This window comes from Scyliorhinus torazame, chromosome 14 (genome assembly GCF_047496885.1).
Source record: "Scyliorhinus torazame isolate Kashiwa2021f chromosome 14, sScyTor2.1, whole genome shotgun sequence".
Lineage (NCBI taxonomy): Eukaryota > Metazoa > Chordata > Chondrichthyes > Carcharhiniformes > Scyliorhinidae > Scyliorhinus > Scyliorhinus torazame.
The window spans coordinates 191,617,426-191,632,515 of NC_092720.1; the positions used below are offsets into that span (position 1 = coordinate 191,617,426).

General features: G+C 46.8%; 1 protein-coding gene across 1 annotated transcript in view; it reads right to left on the reverse strand.

Annotated features, from left to right (window-relative positions):
* The window catches only part of LOC140389101 (uncharacterized), a 306,705-nt gene that overhangs the window by 201,017 nt on the left and 90,598 nt on the right, over nucleotides 1-15,090 (reverse strand). The window contains exons 20-21 of the mRNA XM_072473261.1: nucleotides 11,925-11,960; nucleotides 8,121-8,141 (exon numbers count right to left, since the gene is read on the reverse strand). Coding sequence (XP_072329362.1) covers nucleotides 8,121-8,141; nucleotides 11,925-11,960 — 57 coding nt within the window. The remainder of the gene's footprint in view (nucleotides 1-8,120; nucleotides 8,142-11,924; nucleotides 11,961-15,090) is intronic.

The window sequence follows — 15,090 nt, forward strand, 5'->3', positions numbered from 1 at the left end:
ATTGACCAACACCACCTGCTGCCCCTGCAGCTTGCCACTTACCATCACATACCTACAGCCATTGTCTGCCACAATGTTCGATGCCTTGAATCCCCAAAAAACAAAGAACCCCCCTCGAAACACATCCCAAAAATCCCCAACTATCCCTCCACCACGACCCCTCATCCCCGACACTTAGTCTGAGTCCAGTGTTTCGGCCTGAACAAAGGCCCACGCCTCCTCCGGGGACTCGAAATAATGCTGCCGATCCTTATAGGAGACCCACAGATGCACCGGCTGCAGCATACCGAACTTCACCCCCTTCCTGTGCAGCACTGCCTTCACCCGGTTGTAACTGGCTCTCTTCTTCGCCACCTCTGCGCTCCAATCCTGGTAGATCCGGACCTCCATCTTCTCCCACCTGCTGCTCTGCTCCTTCTTGGCCCACCTTAACACACACTCCTGATCAGCAAACCTGTGGAACTGCATCAGCACCGCCCGCGGCGGCTCGCTGACCTTGGGAATCCTCGCCAGCACTCGGTGGGCCCCCTCCAGCTCCAAGGGCCCCTGAAAGGCCCCCGCTCCCATTAGCAATTTCAGCATGGTGACCATGTAGGCCCCCATGTCCGATCCCTCCAGCCCCTCCGGGTGACCCAGGATCCGCAGGCTTTTCCGTCTCGACCGGTTCACCATCTCCTCGAACCTCGCCTGCCATTTCTTGTGGAGTGCCTCGTGCGCCTCCACCTTCACTGCCAGGCCCAGGATCTCGTCCTCATTCTCCGAGACCTTCTGCCGGACCTCCCGGATCGCCGCCCCTTGGGCCGCCTGGGTCTCCAGCAGCTTATCGAATGAAGCCTTCATTGGCAATAGCAGCTCTGCTTTCAGTTCCTTCAAACAGCGCTGGAGAAGCTCCTGCTTCTCGTGCGCCCACTGCCTCCACGCTGCCTGGTCGCCGCCCGCCGCCATCTTGGTCCTCCTCCCGCGCACCTTTCTTTGCTTCAATGCCACTTTTTAAATCGCCCCACTACTGGTCCAATCCATACACTATCGGAGGAATGTTGCTGTCCCCTTCCCACACCGGGAAACGTCGAACAGGCGCCGTTACGGGCCCTAAAAAGAGCCCAAAATTCCGTTTTTAACGGGAGCTGCCGAACGTGCGACTTAGCTCCGCATAGCCGCAACTGGGAGGTGGAGATTGTGAGAGATCAGCACAAAAGGCTCCTGGAGGAGGTGGAGGAACTAGCGAGTAGGTCCCGCCGGCATAACTTAAGAATCGTCGGGCTCCCGGAGGGGTCCGAAGGAGCGGACGCTGGGGCATACATAGCAGATATGTTTGAGAAGCTGCTGGGGGATGGGGCATTCTCCCGACCCTTGGAGGTGGACAGGGCTCACAGAGCACTCGCGAGGAAGCCGCGAATGGGGGACCCCCGAGGGCAATGGTGGTGAGATTCCACAGGAACTTGGATAAGGAGCCCATTTTACAGTGGGCCAAGCAGGCACGGAGCTGTAAACGGGGCAACAGTATCCTGCGGTTCTGTCAGGACCTGAGTGCGGAGGTGGCCAGGAGAAGAGTGGGCTTTAACCAGATCAGGTCGACCCTTTTTATGAAAAAGGTGAAGTTCAGACTGCTGTATCCGGCCCGTGTCTGGTTCATGTACGAGGAGCAACACTTTTATTTTGAGTCGCCTGAAGAAGCGCTGGACTTCGTGAAAAGGAAAGGACTGGTGGTGGACTGAGAACTTTTAAACTTTGCTGCAACATTCTTGTTCAATAAATTCTCATTTTTTTGTTTTGTGGAAGCTATTTGTAATGCCTTCTGTATTGATTTGGAGTAGTTGCAGAGCTGTGTGAGTGAAAGTTTACATTTGCACTGTTGGGGGATGGAGGTGTCTTTGTTTAGATGTTGGATCTCTTGCTTGATCTTTTCTTCGTTAGTGTTTTTTTTTCTTTTTTTTCTCTGTCGGGCAATCGTGTTGGAATTGTTTGTCATTGGAATATGTATGTATGAGCGTGGGGGCGGAGGGGGGGGGGTGGTCGGGCAGGGAAGGAACAATAGGTAGGAGAGTTTCAGGCGCCAGGGGTGGGGGCCTCCAAGCTAGCGGGCGGGCTAGCTCACGGAAACGTAGTGAGGGGTGAGCAGATATTAGATTCATCAAAGGGGTCGATTTATATTGTGTTGTAACTGGGCGCGGGGTGGGAACATGTTCTGCTGATGAGGGAGGGACTTTTGCTAAGGGACAGAGAGAAGGTCGGGGTCGCAGCCTGCCAGGGGGTGGTCTGGTGGAGGCGTGGAGCACGGGCTGGAGGCTCGCCCAAGAAAGGGGATGGCTGTTCGGCGAAGGGGGAGGAGGGTGGGCAATGAGCCTCCCAACTAGGTTGATCACCTGGAATGTACGAGGGCTAAATGGGCCGGTCATGAGGGCATGCGTGTACGCTCATTTGAGAGGACTGAAGGCGGACGTGGTAATGCTGCAGGTGACGCACCTGAGAGTAGCTGACCAGATTAGATTGAGGAAAGGTTGGGTCGGTCAGGTCTTTCGCTCGGGACTAGATTAGAAGAGTAGAGGGGTCGCGATCCTGATCAACAAGCGGGTGGTGTTTGAGGCGGGTAGAATAATTACGGATGTGGGAGGTCGGTACATTATAGTCAGTGGGAAATTTGAGGGGGTGCAGGTGGTACTAGTAAATGTGTATGCGCCAAATTGGACCATGTGGAGTTCATAAAGCGGATGCTGGGGAAGATACCGGACCTGGACTCACATAAGTTGGTCATGGGAGGGGGCTTCAACACATTTATATACCCTGGTTTCGACTGGTGAAGCTCAAAAACGGGCAGGGTGCCAGCAATGGCAAAGGAACTAAATGGGTTCATGGAGCAGATGGCGTGATGGGCCCATGGAGATTTGGGTAGCCGAGGGTGAAGGAGTTCTCCTTCTACTCACACGTGCATAAAGTGTACTCCCGGATCGGTTTCTTTATTTTGAGCAAGGCTTTACTGACAGGGGTGGTGGACACGGGGTACTCGGTGATCACAATCTCAGACCATGCTCTGCACTGGGTTGACCTACAGGTTATTAAAGACAGTAACCAGCGCCTGCACTGGAGATTAGACTTGGGACATTTAGCTGACGAGGAGGTGTGCGGGCGGCTGAGGAAATGTATACTGAACTACCTGGACGTTAACGACATGGGGGAAATTTCGGCAGCGGTGGTCTGGGAAGCACTGAAGGCGGTGGTTAGAGGGGAGCTGATCTCGGTATTGGCCCACAGAGAGAAGGTAGACAGGACAGAGACGGACCGACTGGTAAAGGAGATATTACCGATCGATAGGAGGTATGCGGAGACCCTAGAAGCAGGGCTCTTAAGGGAACGGCGGAGGCTACAGGCGGAGTTCAGCTTTTTAACCACTGGGAAGGCGGTTGAGCAGCTGAGAAAGGCGAGGGCGGCGAACTATGAGCATGGGGAGAAGGCCAGCAGAATGCTTGCATAGCAGCTTAGAAAGAGGGAGGTAGCCAGGGAGACAGGGAAAGTAAGGGATGGAGACGGGAACCTGGTGGGAGACTCAGTAGGAGTGAATAAGGCATTTAACGAGTTTTATAGTAAGCTCTATGCGTCGGAACCGCCAACGGGGTCGGAGGGGATGAGGCATTTCCTATGGGGACTGAACTCCCCGAGGGTGGACGAGGAGCTGCTGGAAGGGCTGGGGGCCCCGAATGGGTTGGAAGAGATAGCGGAGGGCCTGAAGGCCATGCATTCGGGTAAAGCCCCCGGGCCGGACAGGTACCCAGTGGAGTTCTATAAAGGGTTCTCTGGGATATTGGGACCGTTGTTGATGAGGACATTCAGTGAGGCATGAGAGAGAGTGGTGCTGCCCCAGACGACGTCACAGGCCACGATTTCGCTGATCCTGAAGCGGGACAAGAACCCGGAGCTGAGTGGGTGCTACAGGCCGATATCCCTAGTGAATGTGGATGCCAAACCTCTGGCCAAAATTTTGTCCTCCAGGATTGAGGATTGTGCTCTGGACGTTATTGGGGAGGGAGGACCAGACGGGATTTGTTAAGGAAGGCAATTGGGGGCCAATATAAGAAGGCTATTAAACGTGATCATGATGCCCCTGGAAGGTAGGGAGGTGGAGGTAATGGTCGCAATGGACGCAGAGGAGCCTTCGATCGCGTGGAATGGGAATATCTGTGGGAGGTGATGGCACAGTTCGGATTTGGGCGCGGGGGGGGGGGGGGGGGGTGGAGCATTGAGTCTCCCTTTACGCAGACGACCTGCTGCTGTATGTATCAGACATCGGAGCCAATAGAGGGGATGGAAGAAATTATGAGGATTCTGGGGGAATTTGGCCGGTTTTCAGGGTATAAACTAAATGTGGGGAAAAGTGAGATGCTTGCGGTCCAGGCAAGGGGACAGGAGAGACGATTGCGGGAGCTGCCGTTTAGAGTAGTAGGGGGAGCTTTAGGTATCTAGGCATCCAGGTGGCGTGGGAATGGGCTAAACTGCACAAATTAAATCTGGCCCGACTAGTAGACTAAATGGAGGACGATTTTCGGAGGTCGGACGTGCTCCCGTTGTCACTCGATGGGAGGGTGCAGACGGTGAAGATGATGGTCCTCCCGAAATTCCTGTTTGTATTTCAGTGTCTCCCCATCTTTATTCCGTGGTCCTTTTTTAAATGGGTCAACAAAGTGATCACTGGCTTTGCCTGGGCGGGCAAGACCCCACCAATAAGGAAGGTGATGCTTGAGCGGAGTCGGTGAGAGTGCGGGCTGGCACTGTCAAACTTTAGTAATGTAGCCATGATCAGGAAGTGGGTGGTGGGGGAGGGTGGGCATGGGAGCGTATGGAGGCGGCTTCATGCAACGGCACCAGTTTGGGGACGTTGGTAACGGCGCTTCTCCCGTTCCCGCCGGTACAGTACTCCACCAGCCCCGTGGTGGTGGCGACCCTGAGAGTCTGGGGCAATGGAGGAGACATGAGGGAGCAAAGGGAGCATCGGTTTGGTCTCCAATCTGTAGTAATCGCCGGTTTGCCCCGTGAGGTATGGCGGGGGGGGGGGGGGGGGGGGGTTCCGGAGATGGCAGAAAGCAGAGATTGAGAGGATGGCGGATATATTTATAGAGGGGAGCTTTCTGAGATTGAGGGCGCTTGAGGAGAAGTTTGGATTGGCGAGGGGAAACGAATTTAGGTACCTGTAGGTGCGGGGCTTCCTACGTAGACAGCTCTCAACCTTCCCGCTCCTACCACCAAGGGGGATACAGGACAGGGTAGTATCCAGAGGGTTGGTGGGAGAAGAGAGCGTGTCTGATATTTACAATGAACCTATGGGGTCAGAGGAGGCTCAGACTGAGGAGTTGAAGCGCACGTGGGAGGAGGAGTTTGGAGGAGAGATAGAAGATGGTCTCTGGGTGGACGCGTTGAGTAGAGACAACGCCTCGACAACATGTGCCAGGCTCAGCCTGATACAATTCAAAGTCGTTCACCCGGCTCACATGACAGTGGCCCGAATAAGAAGATTCTTTGGGTGGAAGGCAGGTGTGCAAAGTGTGCGGGAAGGCCAGAGAACCATGTCCATATGTTCTGGACATGTCCGAAGCTTAGGGAATTTTGGCAGGGATTTACAGATGTCATGTCCACGGTGTTAAAAACAATGGTGGCACCGAGTCCAGGGGTGGCGATTTTTGGGGTGTCGAAAGATCCGGGAATCCAGGAGGGGAAAGCGGCAGACGTTCTGGCCTTTGCTTCTCTGGTAGCCTGGAAACGGATATTATTAGCAATCAGGGACACTAAGCCCCTGAAGGCGACTTGGCTTTTTGACATGGCTAGCTTTCTCTGTTTGGAGAAAATCAAGTTCGCCATGAGAGGGTCAATGTTAGGGTTCGTCGACTTCTTTGCGGAAAATTAATCGTCAGCAGAAGGGGGGGGGTTAGTTTGGCTTCGAGTAGGGGGTTAATAAAGGTGGGACCTGTAAGGGAGGAAGACGGCTTTTGCACTATGTCTATAGATTCATGTACATTGTTTATTTTGTTGTTGTTGTAAAACCAAAAATACCTCAATAAAATGTTTATTAAGAAAAAGAACATTCTGTTCAGAGTCATAGCTCCTCAAAGCGTAAACACCATTTCTTTCTCCATAACTGTTTCCGGACCTCTTGAATAATTCCAGCATTCTCTGTCAATATAGTTTGTCAAACGAAAGTCAAAGCATGTCACTTCATGTTGCAATTTTTTTTGGATCTTTAAAGTGATTCAATCTATTTATGGAACCGAAGGCATCAGAACTGCGCAATTGTTTGTCCTTGTAAATCTTCCCATAGGAGATATTCGCTCGTGTGAGAACAGGAAATCTACTTGACATGAATTTCGTGGTAACCAAGTCACTTCCGAAAACCCATTTGCAACACTTGGATTGATAATATCCAAACGAAAAGAATAGTAGTTTGGCTTATTTGATGAATGCATTGCCATATACACTAGACACAAAAATGTAGAAATTCGTATTTGACTTTAGTGCAAAGAGCGTCCTTGGACGCTCCCTAGTTTGATGCCCTCTGGATATTCAATTCAGGTGACTGCATGAATATCGGATTTGACGAATAACTGGAGGCAGTCTTGAAATGCTAAGACGAAATGGCAGTCCAAAGATGTGCAGATTAGTTGGGTTTGCGGGGTTAGGCTGAGGTAGTAGGCCTCGGTAGCGAGTTCTTTCAGAGGGTCGGTGCAGACTCGATGGTGCGAATGGATGCCCTATGCATTGTAGGGATTCTATGGATTCTATAGCGTTCCAATATGTCAGCTTGTCGGCGTCAGCAGGGCTCTGATTTTGTTGACAGTACTTCAGTTTGGAAGAAAACCACCATGGATCGCCCTGCTGGTCACATGAAGGAACGCGAATTGCCAAGTGTGCATTGTGCCATGTATGACCATCACCCAAGACCATAAGACCATAAGACCATAAGACATAGGAGCGGAAGTAAGGCCATTCGGCCCATCGAGTCCACTCCGCCATTCAATCATGGCTGATTTCAACTCCATTTACCCGCTCTCTCTCCATAGTCCTTAATTCCTCGAGAAATCAAGAATTTATCAACTTCTGTCTTAAAGACACTCAACGTCCCGGCCTCCACCGCCCTCTGTGGCAATGAATTCCACAGACCCACCACTCTCTGGCTGAAGAAATTTCTCCTCATCTCTGTTCTAAAGTGACTCCCTTTTATTCTAAGGCTGTGCCCCCGGGTCCTAGTCTCCCCTGTTAATGGAAACAACTTCCCTACATCCACGCTATCTAAGCCATTCATTATCTTGTAAGTTTCTATTAGATCTCCCCTCAACCTCCTAAACTCCAATGAGATTCTGCATGAGCAGTGATACTGAACCATTAATTTACAAGGCTAAACTCTGGTTGAAAATCTGTGAAAATAATTGTAACTTTAGGATTGCCAAGACTCTCTATCAAAGGCTTTGTACTGCAGATGGTGTGTTGCTGCACTGTAAATTCAATGATAATCTATGATTAATCTAGGACAAAGGTTCGGCAGAACATCGTGGGCCGAAGGGCCTGTTCTGTGCTGTATTTTTCAATGTTCTATCTATCTCTATTTGTTCTGTACAATACCGTTAAGTACCTATTCTAGCACGTTATATCCAGCATCAGATTATGCGATGTAGTGAGACAAATTCGGTCCTTAACTAAGATTAGGAGCATTTAAACCATAATGGAAATTGGTCTTGACAAATCGTAAGAACATTGTACGACATGCATGAAATATGTATCTGTATTGGATCAATGGACCTTGAAAGATTACGAATATGGAAACCTAAATCATTCCTTCCCATGACAAAACCATATCCGACTAAGGCATTAATCTGCTGCACTGATTTTCTGCCGACGTTCACATATAAACCAACTGAGGAACGGGCATTCGGAAAATGATTCAGATACGCAATGTATTGAAAAGGGATGACCCCAGAGAAATATAGAAAACAGAAGCAGGAGGAGACCATTCGGCCCATCGAGACTGCTCCGCCATTCATTCTGATCATAGCTGATCATCAAGTTGAATACCCCGAACCCGCCTTCTCCCCACATCTCTTTATTTCTCAATTAACAATCAAATAATGCAATCTCTGTTCTACCTGATGGTTTGCCTGAAGAGCCTGAAATGTAGAAGTAGTTATAAATCAGCATTAGCAGTGCGGGAATCTGACATACATAATTGCTAGATATATTTATTGCAATTGTAATTGCTGATGTATTGATGAGCCTCAGAGAAAGTGCCTTTTGTACACGTGCTTCCTGATTATCGAGGTCATTGGGTGGCCAGGGATCCCTGGTACCCGACAAAGTGCTAAAATATATAAAAACATAGGATCATACGAATTAGGAAGAAGATTATGTCATTCGATTCCACAAACCTGAGCTGATGTACATAGTCAATATGTATATGGCCTCAACGTCACATTCCGGTCTATCCGCGGTGCCCTTAGATCCCATTGTTAATCAAGAATATTATTCTATCTTCAAAACATGAACCAAAGCACCTGGCTCTCCTTCGTCTTGGCAATGGCGTTCAACAAACTAAGCACACGCTGAGAAAAAGTATACCTCATAATCACCGTCTCAAATGGAATTGCTTTTAGACGTTTACCATCCCACCTAGTTCTGGATCCCCCCCACCCGTGGAAACATTCTTTGAGCATCCACTCTGTCAAACCCATTCAGGATCATATATATTTTAATCGGATCATCTCTCTTTATTCAAAGGTACAATGGATAAAGATCAATTTTTTCCAAGTGTTCTTCGTAAGATAGTACCCTTGTGCCGCCATAACAGTCGGGCGAACCTTTTCTTAACGGCTTTTCATGCGACTATGCCCTATCTTAATTAAGGAGACTAAAAACCTATCCAGTGCACTTTCGATGTGCCCTTGCCAATGCATTAGGCGACTTTAGAATAACAACCCTACTTGTAAATGCCATGCAATTTGCATAAACGGCATAATTCCATTTGCCCCCTCAGTCACTTTCTATCCTGCATACTAACATTCTGTGATGCATGTACCAGGACACGAAGATACCGTTGGACGTCAGAGGTATGTAATCTCTCCCCATTCCGATAATATACTACTCTTCCATTTTTCCTGCCAAAGTGGACATATTTCTCAGTAAATTACATATGCTATTTTTTAGCACCCACTTAAACTGTCCAAATCCCTTTGCAGACTCCTTGGATTCTCCGGTTTCCTAGCCACGTATTTTTCAGCGGCGGCCCGTTCGATGGCGGAGGGTTTCCATCTTCCACCGATTGTCAGTGAGGTTTCCCATCGAAACCACCCCACGGCATCGGGAAACCTGCGGGCGGTGGTGCGTTGTCAGCGGGGAATGTGAATCGCGATGTCCGAAGAATAGTTTCACTTTTTTCGTTGGTAGCGCATACCCGCCCGCGGGTTTCCGGCACTTGGGGTGGTTTCAATGGGAGGTTAGAATCCCGCTGCCAGTGAACCACGCGCCACCGAGAAACACGTGGCTAGGGACCTGCAGAATTCCGCCAACGTTCTTTTCACAAGTTGCTTTTTGACTCATCGTAGTGTCATCAGAAAATTTGACAATTATAAATTGCTTCATTTCATCCAATCAATCGACGTAGATTATAAAGTAGTTGTTGCGCACTGTGGGTGCATCTTTCAATGCATCTTGTCATCACGAAAATGACCAGAGTATGCCTAATCTCTGTTTCCTGTCAGTAATCCAATCTTTTATCCCTGTCAGCATATTCTCTCCTACTGCATGTGTTCTCATTATGTGTATTGCCATTTGATATGCCATCTTGCCAACTGCCTTCTGCAAATCTATGTATACCATATCCACATGTCTCCCTTTGTCCACGTTGCTTCTTGCTTCCTCAAATAACGCGCGAATAAATTAGCCAAACATCTTACCCATTGCAAAAAAAATCATGTGGACTATGCCTGACTGCAAGTGTCCAATAGATTCCAGCATTATCCCTATTCCAGACATTAAGCTGACTAGCCTGTAGTTTCTCGTTCTGTGTCCTTCTTGAATTCGCTATTTATCAATCTGACGGGACATTCCCAGAAGTGGGACAATTTGAAACGTCAAACATACGGATCTACGACATCAACAGCCACTTCCTTTAAAATCCTAGGATTAAGTCCATCAGTTTGACCAATTTTGTTTAATTCTCTCAGCACCCTTTCCCTTGCAGTTGTAACTGTGTTCAGATCCTTTCTCACTTTCATCTCCTGCCGCACAATTATTTCTGGGATGTTATTTTTATCCTCCAAAATGAAGACGGATGTACAATGTATTTACAATCTTTCATCTATTCTCTTATTTTCCTTTCTTATTTTCCACAACCCACTCTCCGAAGTACCATGAGTGTTTCTTTCCCACTGGAATGTGTATTTAATAGGCCTTATGAATATCTCCTGAAATGTTTTGCGCAATATCTCTATTGAGCTATACCTGAACACTTTTCTCAGTTCTCTTTGACTAGCTCTGCGTTCATGCCTCGATGATTGCTCTTATTTATGTTCGAACGTCTGAGACCCGCTTTTCTCTCTCAAACTGAATGCGAAATTCAATCATGTTATGATCGTTGTTACCGGATGGCGCGGGTATTATGTGATCCTGTGTTAAATACATTGTCAGATGTATTTGCCCTCCTCTCTGACTGTCTATCGAACGTGCTCATCAAAGAAAGCGTCATAATAATCTCGATAAACTCGTTTTGCAGGCTTCCCTCGACAATCTGAATAATCCCCCACGATATTCAAGTGACTCATGATAATCGGCGTATGTATTTCAACCCCCTCCCCCCCACCATTACATCTTCTGTTAACCTCATTCTACTGTTGTGGGCATATAAACGTCTGCCACAAATGACTTCCTACCTTTCCTATTTTATATCTCTTGACAAATCGCTTTTCCAACTTGATCCTTAGAACTGACATTATCCTTCTCTAGTGGGCGAATTCCACGCTTAGAAACAGAACAAACACAGTCAGAACCATCCAAAATATGCGCAGGACGATTTTCGAATGGAAGTTTGAACTTCCCAGAAATTGTGGTGCGTTCCTTATCGGTGAAACCTGGGGCAGGCGTAGCATCAGATACATTAGCCTAGAGCTTGGATTCTGCGAGCAATTGAATTTTGGCCGAAGATGTGTTCCGTGAGGTTGGAGATACGTCCTGTCTCTGACTGTCTGCAGACCGGAACCTCTGTATACATAGACTCATTAGTAAAGAAAGGATATAATTGGCTTGAAATCATTCAGAGAAGGCTCACTTCACTGATTCATGTGATGAAGAGGTTATCTTATAAGGAACGTTTGGATCTGACAGTTTAGAAGAAAGAGGAGTGATATCTTGGAAACATAAAATTAAAATTTTAAAAAATAAATAAATTTAGGGTACCAATTCATTTTTCCCAATTTAGCGTGGCCAATCCACCTACCATGCACACATTTTGGGAGCGAAACCCACGCAAACACGGGGAGAGTGTGCAAACTCCACACGGGCAGTGACCCAGAGCCGGGATCGAACCCGGGACCTCGGCACCGTGAGGCAGCAGGGCTAACCACTTGCGCCACCGTGCTGCCCGTTGGAAACACATCAGACGTTGCAATGGAATTGCAACCACCATCAGGTCAGCCATTATATTTACAATGCTGGATAAGAGTTGAACGATGGAAGAGTCTACTCTTGCTCCTAATTCACATTTCACAGGTTCCCAGCTGGCAATTCACTCTGGAAACCATCATTGCGGTTTAGAAATAGCTGCTTCGGCAGTATTAAAAGGATCTGAGCGATAAATGATCATTATAAACACAGTGAAAAGCATGAATTGCTGGCGCACAAATAAACAGTCTATGTGCATTTGATGCCAGCATTAAATATTCCCAAATACAGTGTGTCACCTGTTCCACCCAGTTTATCTCTACACTCTTTAAGATCTGTAAAAGAGAAGACAGTATAAATGCAGAAGGTTAAATTGCTGTTCGTATTTCGCGAATGTACAAATTACTGCAGTCGACATCTGGAATTAACCAACGTCTGCGAAAATACTCGACAACTTTCTGTCCATGAAGCCCATTATTTAGTCAAGCAGAGGCCTATTTCTAACGTGTAATACATTTAATTGTGCAGTTGTAATTTTCAGCACAGGTGTAATGATCCAGTATGTTCGCCTTTCAAAATTGGGCATAAACAGTCTATGAACATGACCTCTGAAAGTCACGAGACCATTACTATTCTGACCATCAGACAGCCTGAATCTCAAAAAAATACCAAATTACATATGGTCATTCAAATCATCCAGGGAATTCACTCATTCCTTCGTCTGAAACTGGATTATGATCAGAAGATCTATAGAAGTCCAACCAGCCCGTGTTTCCATTCTGCGCGGAACAAATGAGAACATCGAAACTTAACTTTTGTAACACAGACCTCTATCAATCCTCCCCACCTCCCCTTGTATTAAGATGGTTCATTAAAACTGAGAAGGATGAACCTCAAGTGTGAAGTAATGCCTCCCTTTGTTTGGAAACATGGTCTTTGAACATGTGGAGATAACATGACGAGGAATGCTTTCTGCTAACAACCTATAAAATTCAACAAGAATCTGCATGCACATCGACAACTCACAGGAAGCCCTGGAAATAGCTGCATTCATTAAAACAGCCATGGTAAGAAACAGCAATACGACGAAAATGGAAGATCCTTTCAGCATTTTCCAGCTTTGTGTTCAGTTGAGAACCAAGCTACTGCAAATTCGATGACAAGAGACCTCGCAGCTTGTTGAGAATTAATCACGTTACAAAACACTCGCTTGGACTAATATCAACTTCATTCAGCAACTACAAGCCCGACATGAAATACACAGAGACAATTACAAGTTGTAACAAACTTGCACCTTTATAAGCAGCTAAGGCGTGTTCGTGGAAGAGCTTGTGTGAGATGAATGAGTGAAACAAGGCTTTATTTCTGGGTGAGTGGGTGATAATAAATAACCTTCTTTATTTTAATAGTCATGAAAAGCTTCCTTTTGGAAAAAAATTGCGACACTCAATCTGAGGGTAAAAAAGCAAACGCCTCTTGCATAGAAACATATAATCAGTAGTATATGCAAACCTTGAAAAATATTGGAATCCATCTTTTCTGTGGACCGTACAATTCTGTATTCATTATTTAAAATGTTCGCGATGACCGCCTTAATGACTGTATTGAATTTATATGAATTCTTAAGAGTTGTATTGTGCTCACGACCGTTTTTATTTGACACGTAATAGTTTTAAGAGTTCTCTCACACGATATTAAAATATAGACCGTTAATGTTGTTGGGTATGAGAAGATCCTGGATAGATTTTCATCCTGTTGTCTGTGGAAAAAAACAGATGGGAAAACGTAAACTAGATGTGAAGTTCACAGAACATGTTGGAATAGTTTCTCAGAACAAAGGTTCTGGAGCCAACCAGAGGGCAGGCTACACTGGAACCGGTGTTGTTCAACGAGGCGGAATCAATTAAAGATCTGTTAGGAATTGAGGAAACGCATGATTAAAAATGATGTTGGGATAAAATAAAGTAATGAAAAGGGATAAAAAGGGATTGGTAAATGCAGCCGGCTGCAATGTTATTTTGATATGCGAATTAGGACACTAGTGAGGGAAAAGTAGCAACCTATGTGACTAGGTGGAAAACAATGGAGCAGAAGAGACGTTACTTCAAAGTGGAGAGATAACGGAATTAACACTTCTGTGCTGAAAGCGAGTGTATGGTAATGGAAAGGGTACTGAAGGATAGGATTTCTGAGCATCTGGAAAGACACTGCTTGATTAGGGATAGTCAGCACGGATTTGTGAGGGGTAGGTCTTGCCTTACAAATCTTATTGAATTCTTTGAGGAGGTGACCAAGCATGTAGATGAAGGTAAAGCAGTGGATGTAGTGTACATGGATTTTAGTAAGGCATTTGATAAAGTTCCCCATGGTAGGCTTCTGCACAAAGTAAGGAGGCATGGGATAGTGGGAAATTTGGCCAGTTGGATAACGAACTGGCTAACCGATAGAAGTCAGAGAGTGGTGGTGGATGGCAAATATTCAGCCTGGATCCCAGTTACCAGTGGTGTACCGCAGGGATCAGTTCTGGGTCCTCTGCTGTTTGTGATTTTCATTAATGACTTGGAAGAGGGAGTTGAAGGGTGGGTCAGTAAATTTGCAGACGATACGAAGATTGGTGGAGTTGTGGATAGTAAGGAGGGCTGTTGTCGGCTGCAAAGAGACATAGATAGGATGCAGAGCTGGGCTGAGAAGTGGCAGATGGAGTTTAACCCTGAAAAGTGTGAGGTTGTCCATTTTGGAAGGACAAATATGAATGCGGAATACAGGGTTAACGGTAGAGTTCTTGGCATTGTGGAGGAGCAGAGAGACCTTGGGGTCTATGTTCATACATCTTTGAAAGTTGCCACTCAAGTGGATAGAGCTGTGAAGAAGGCCTATGGTGTGCTCGCGTTCATTAACAGAGGGATTGAATTTAAGAGCAGTGAGGTGATGATGCAGCTGTACAAAACTTTGGTAAGGCCACATTTGGAGTACTGTGTACAGTTCTGGTCGCCTCATTTTAGGAAGGATGTGGAAGCTCTGGAAAAGGTGCAAAGAAGATTTACCAGGATGTTGCCTGGAATGGAGAGTAGGTCTTACGAGGAAAGGTTGAGGGTGCTAGGCCTTTTCTCATTAGAGCGGAGAAGGATGAGGGGCGACTTGATAGAGGTTTATAAGATGATCAGGGGAATAGATAGAGTAGACAGTCAGAGACTTTTTCCCCAGGTGGAACACACCATTACAAGGGGACATAAATTTAAGGTGAAAGGTGGAAGATATAGGAGGGATATCAGAGGTAGGTTCTTTACCCAGAGAGTAGTGGGGGCATGGAATGCACTGCCTGTGGAAGTAGTTGAGTCGGAAACATTAGTGACCTTCAAGCAGCTGTTGGATAGGTACATGGATTACGGGAAAATTATATAGTGTAGATTTATTTGTTCTTAAGGGCAGCACGGTAGCATTGTGGATAGCACAATTGCTTCACAG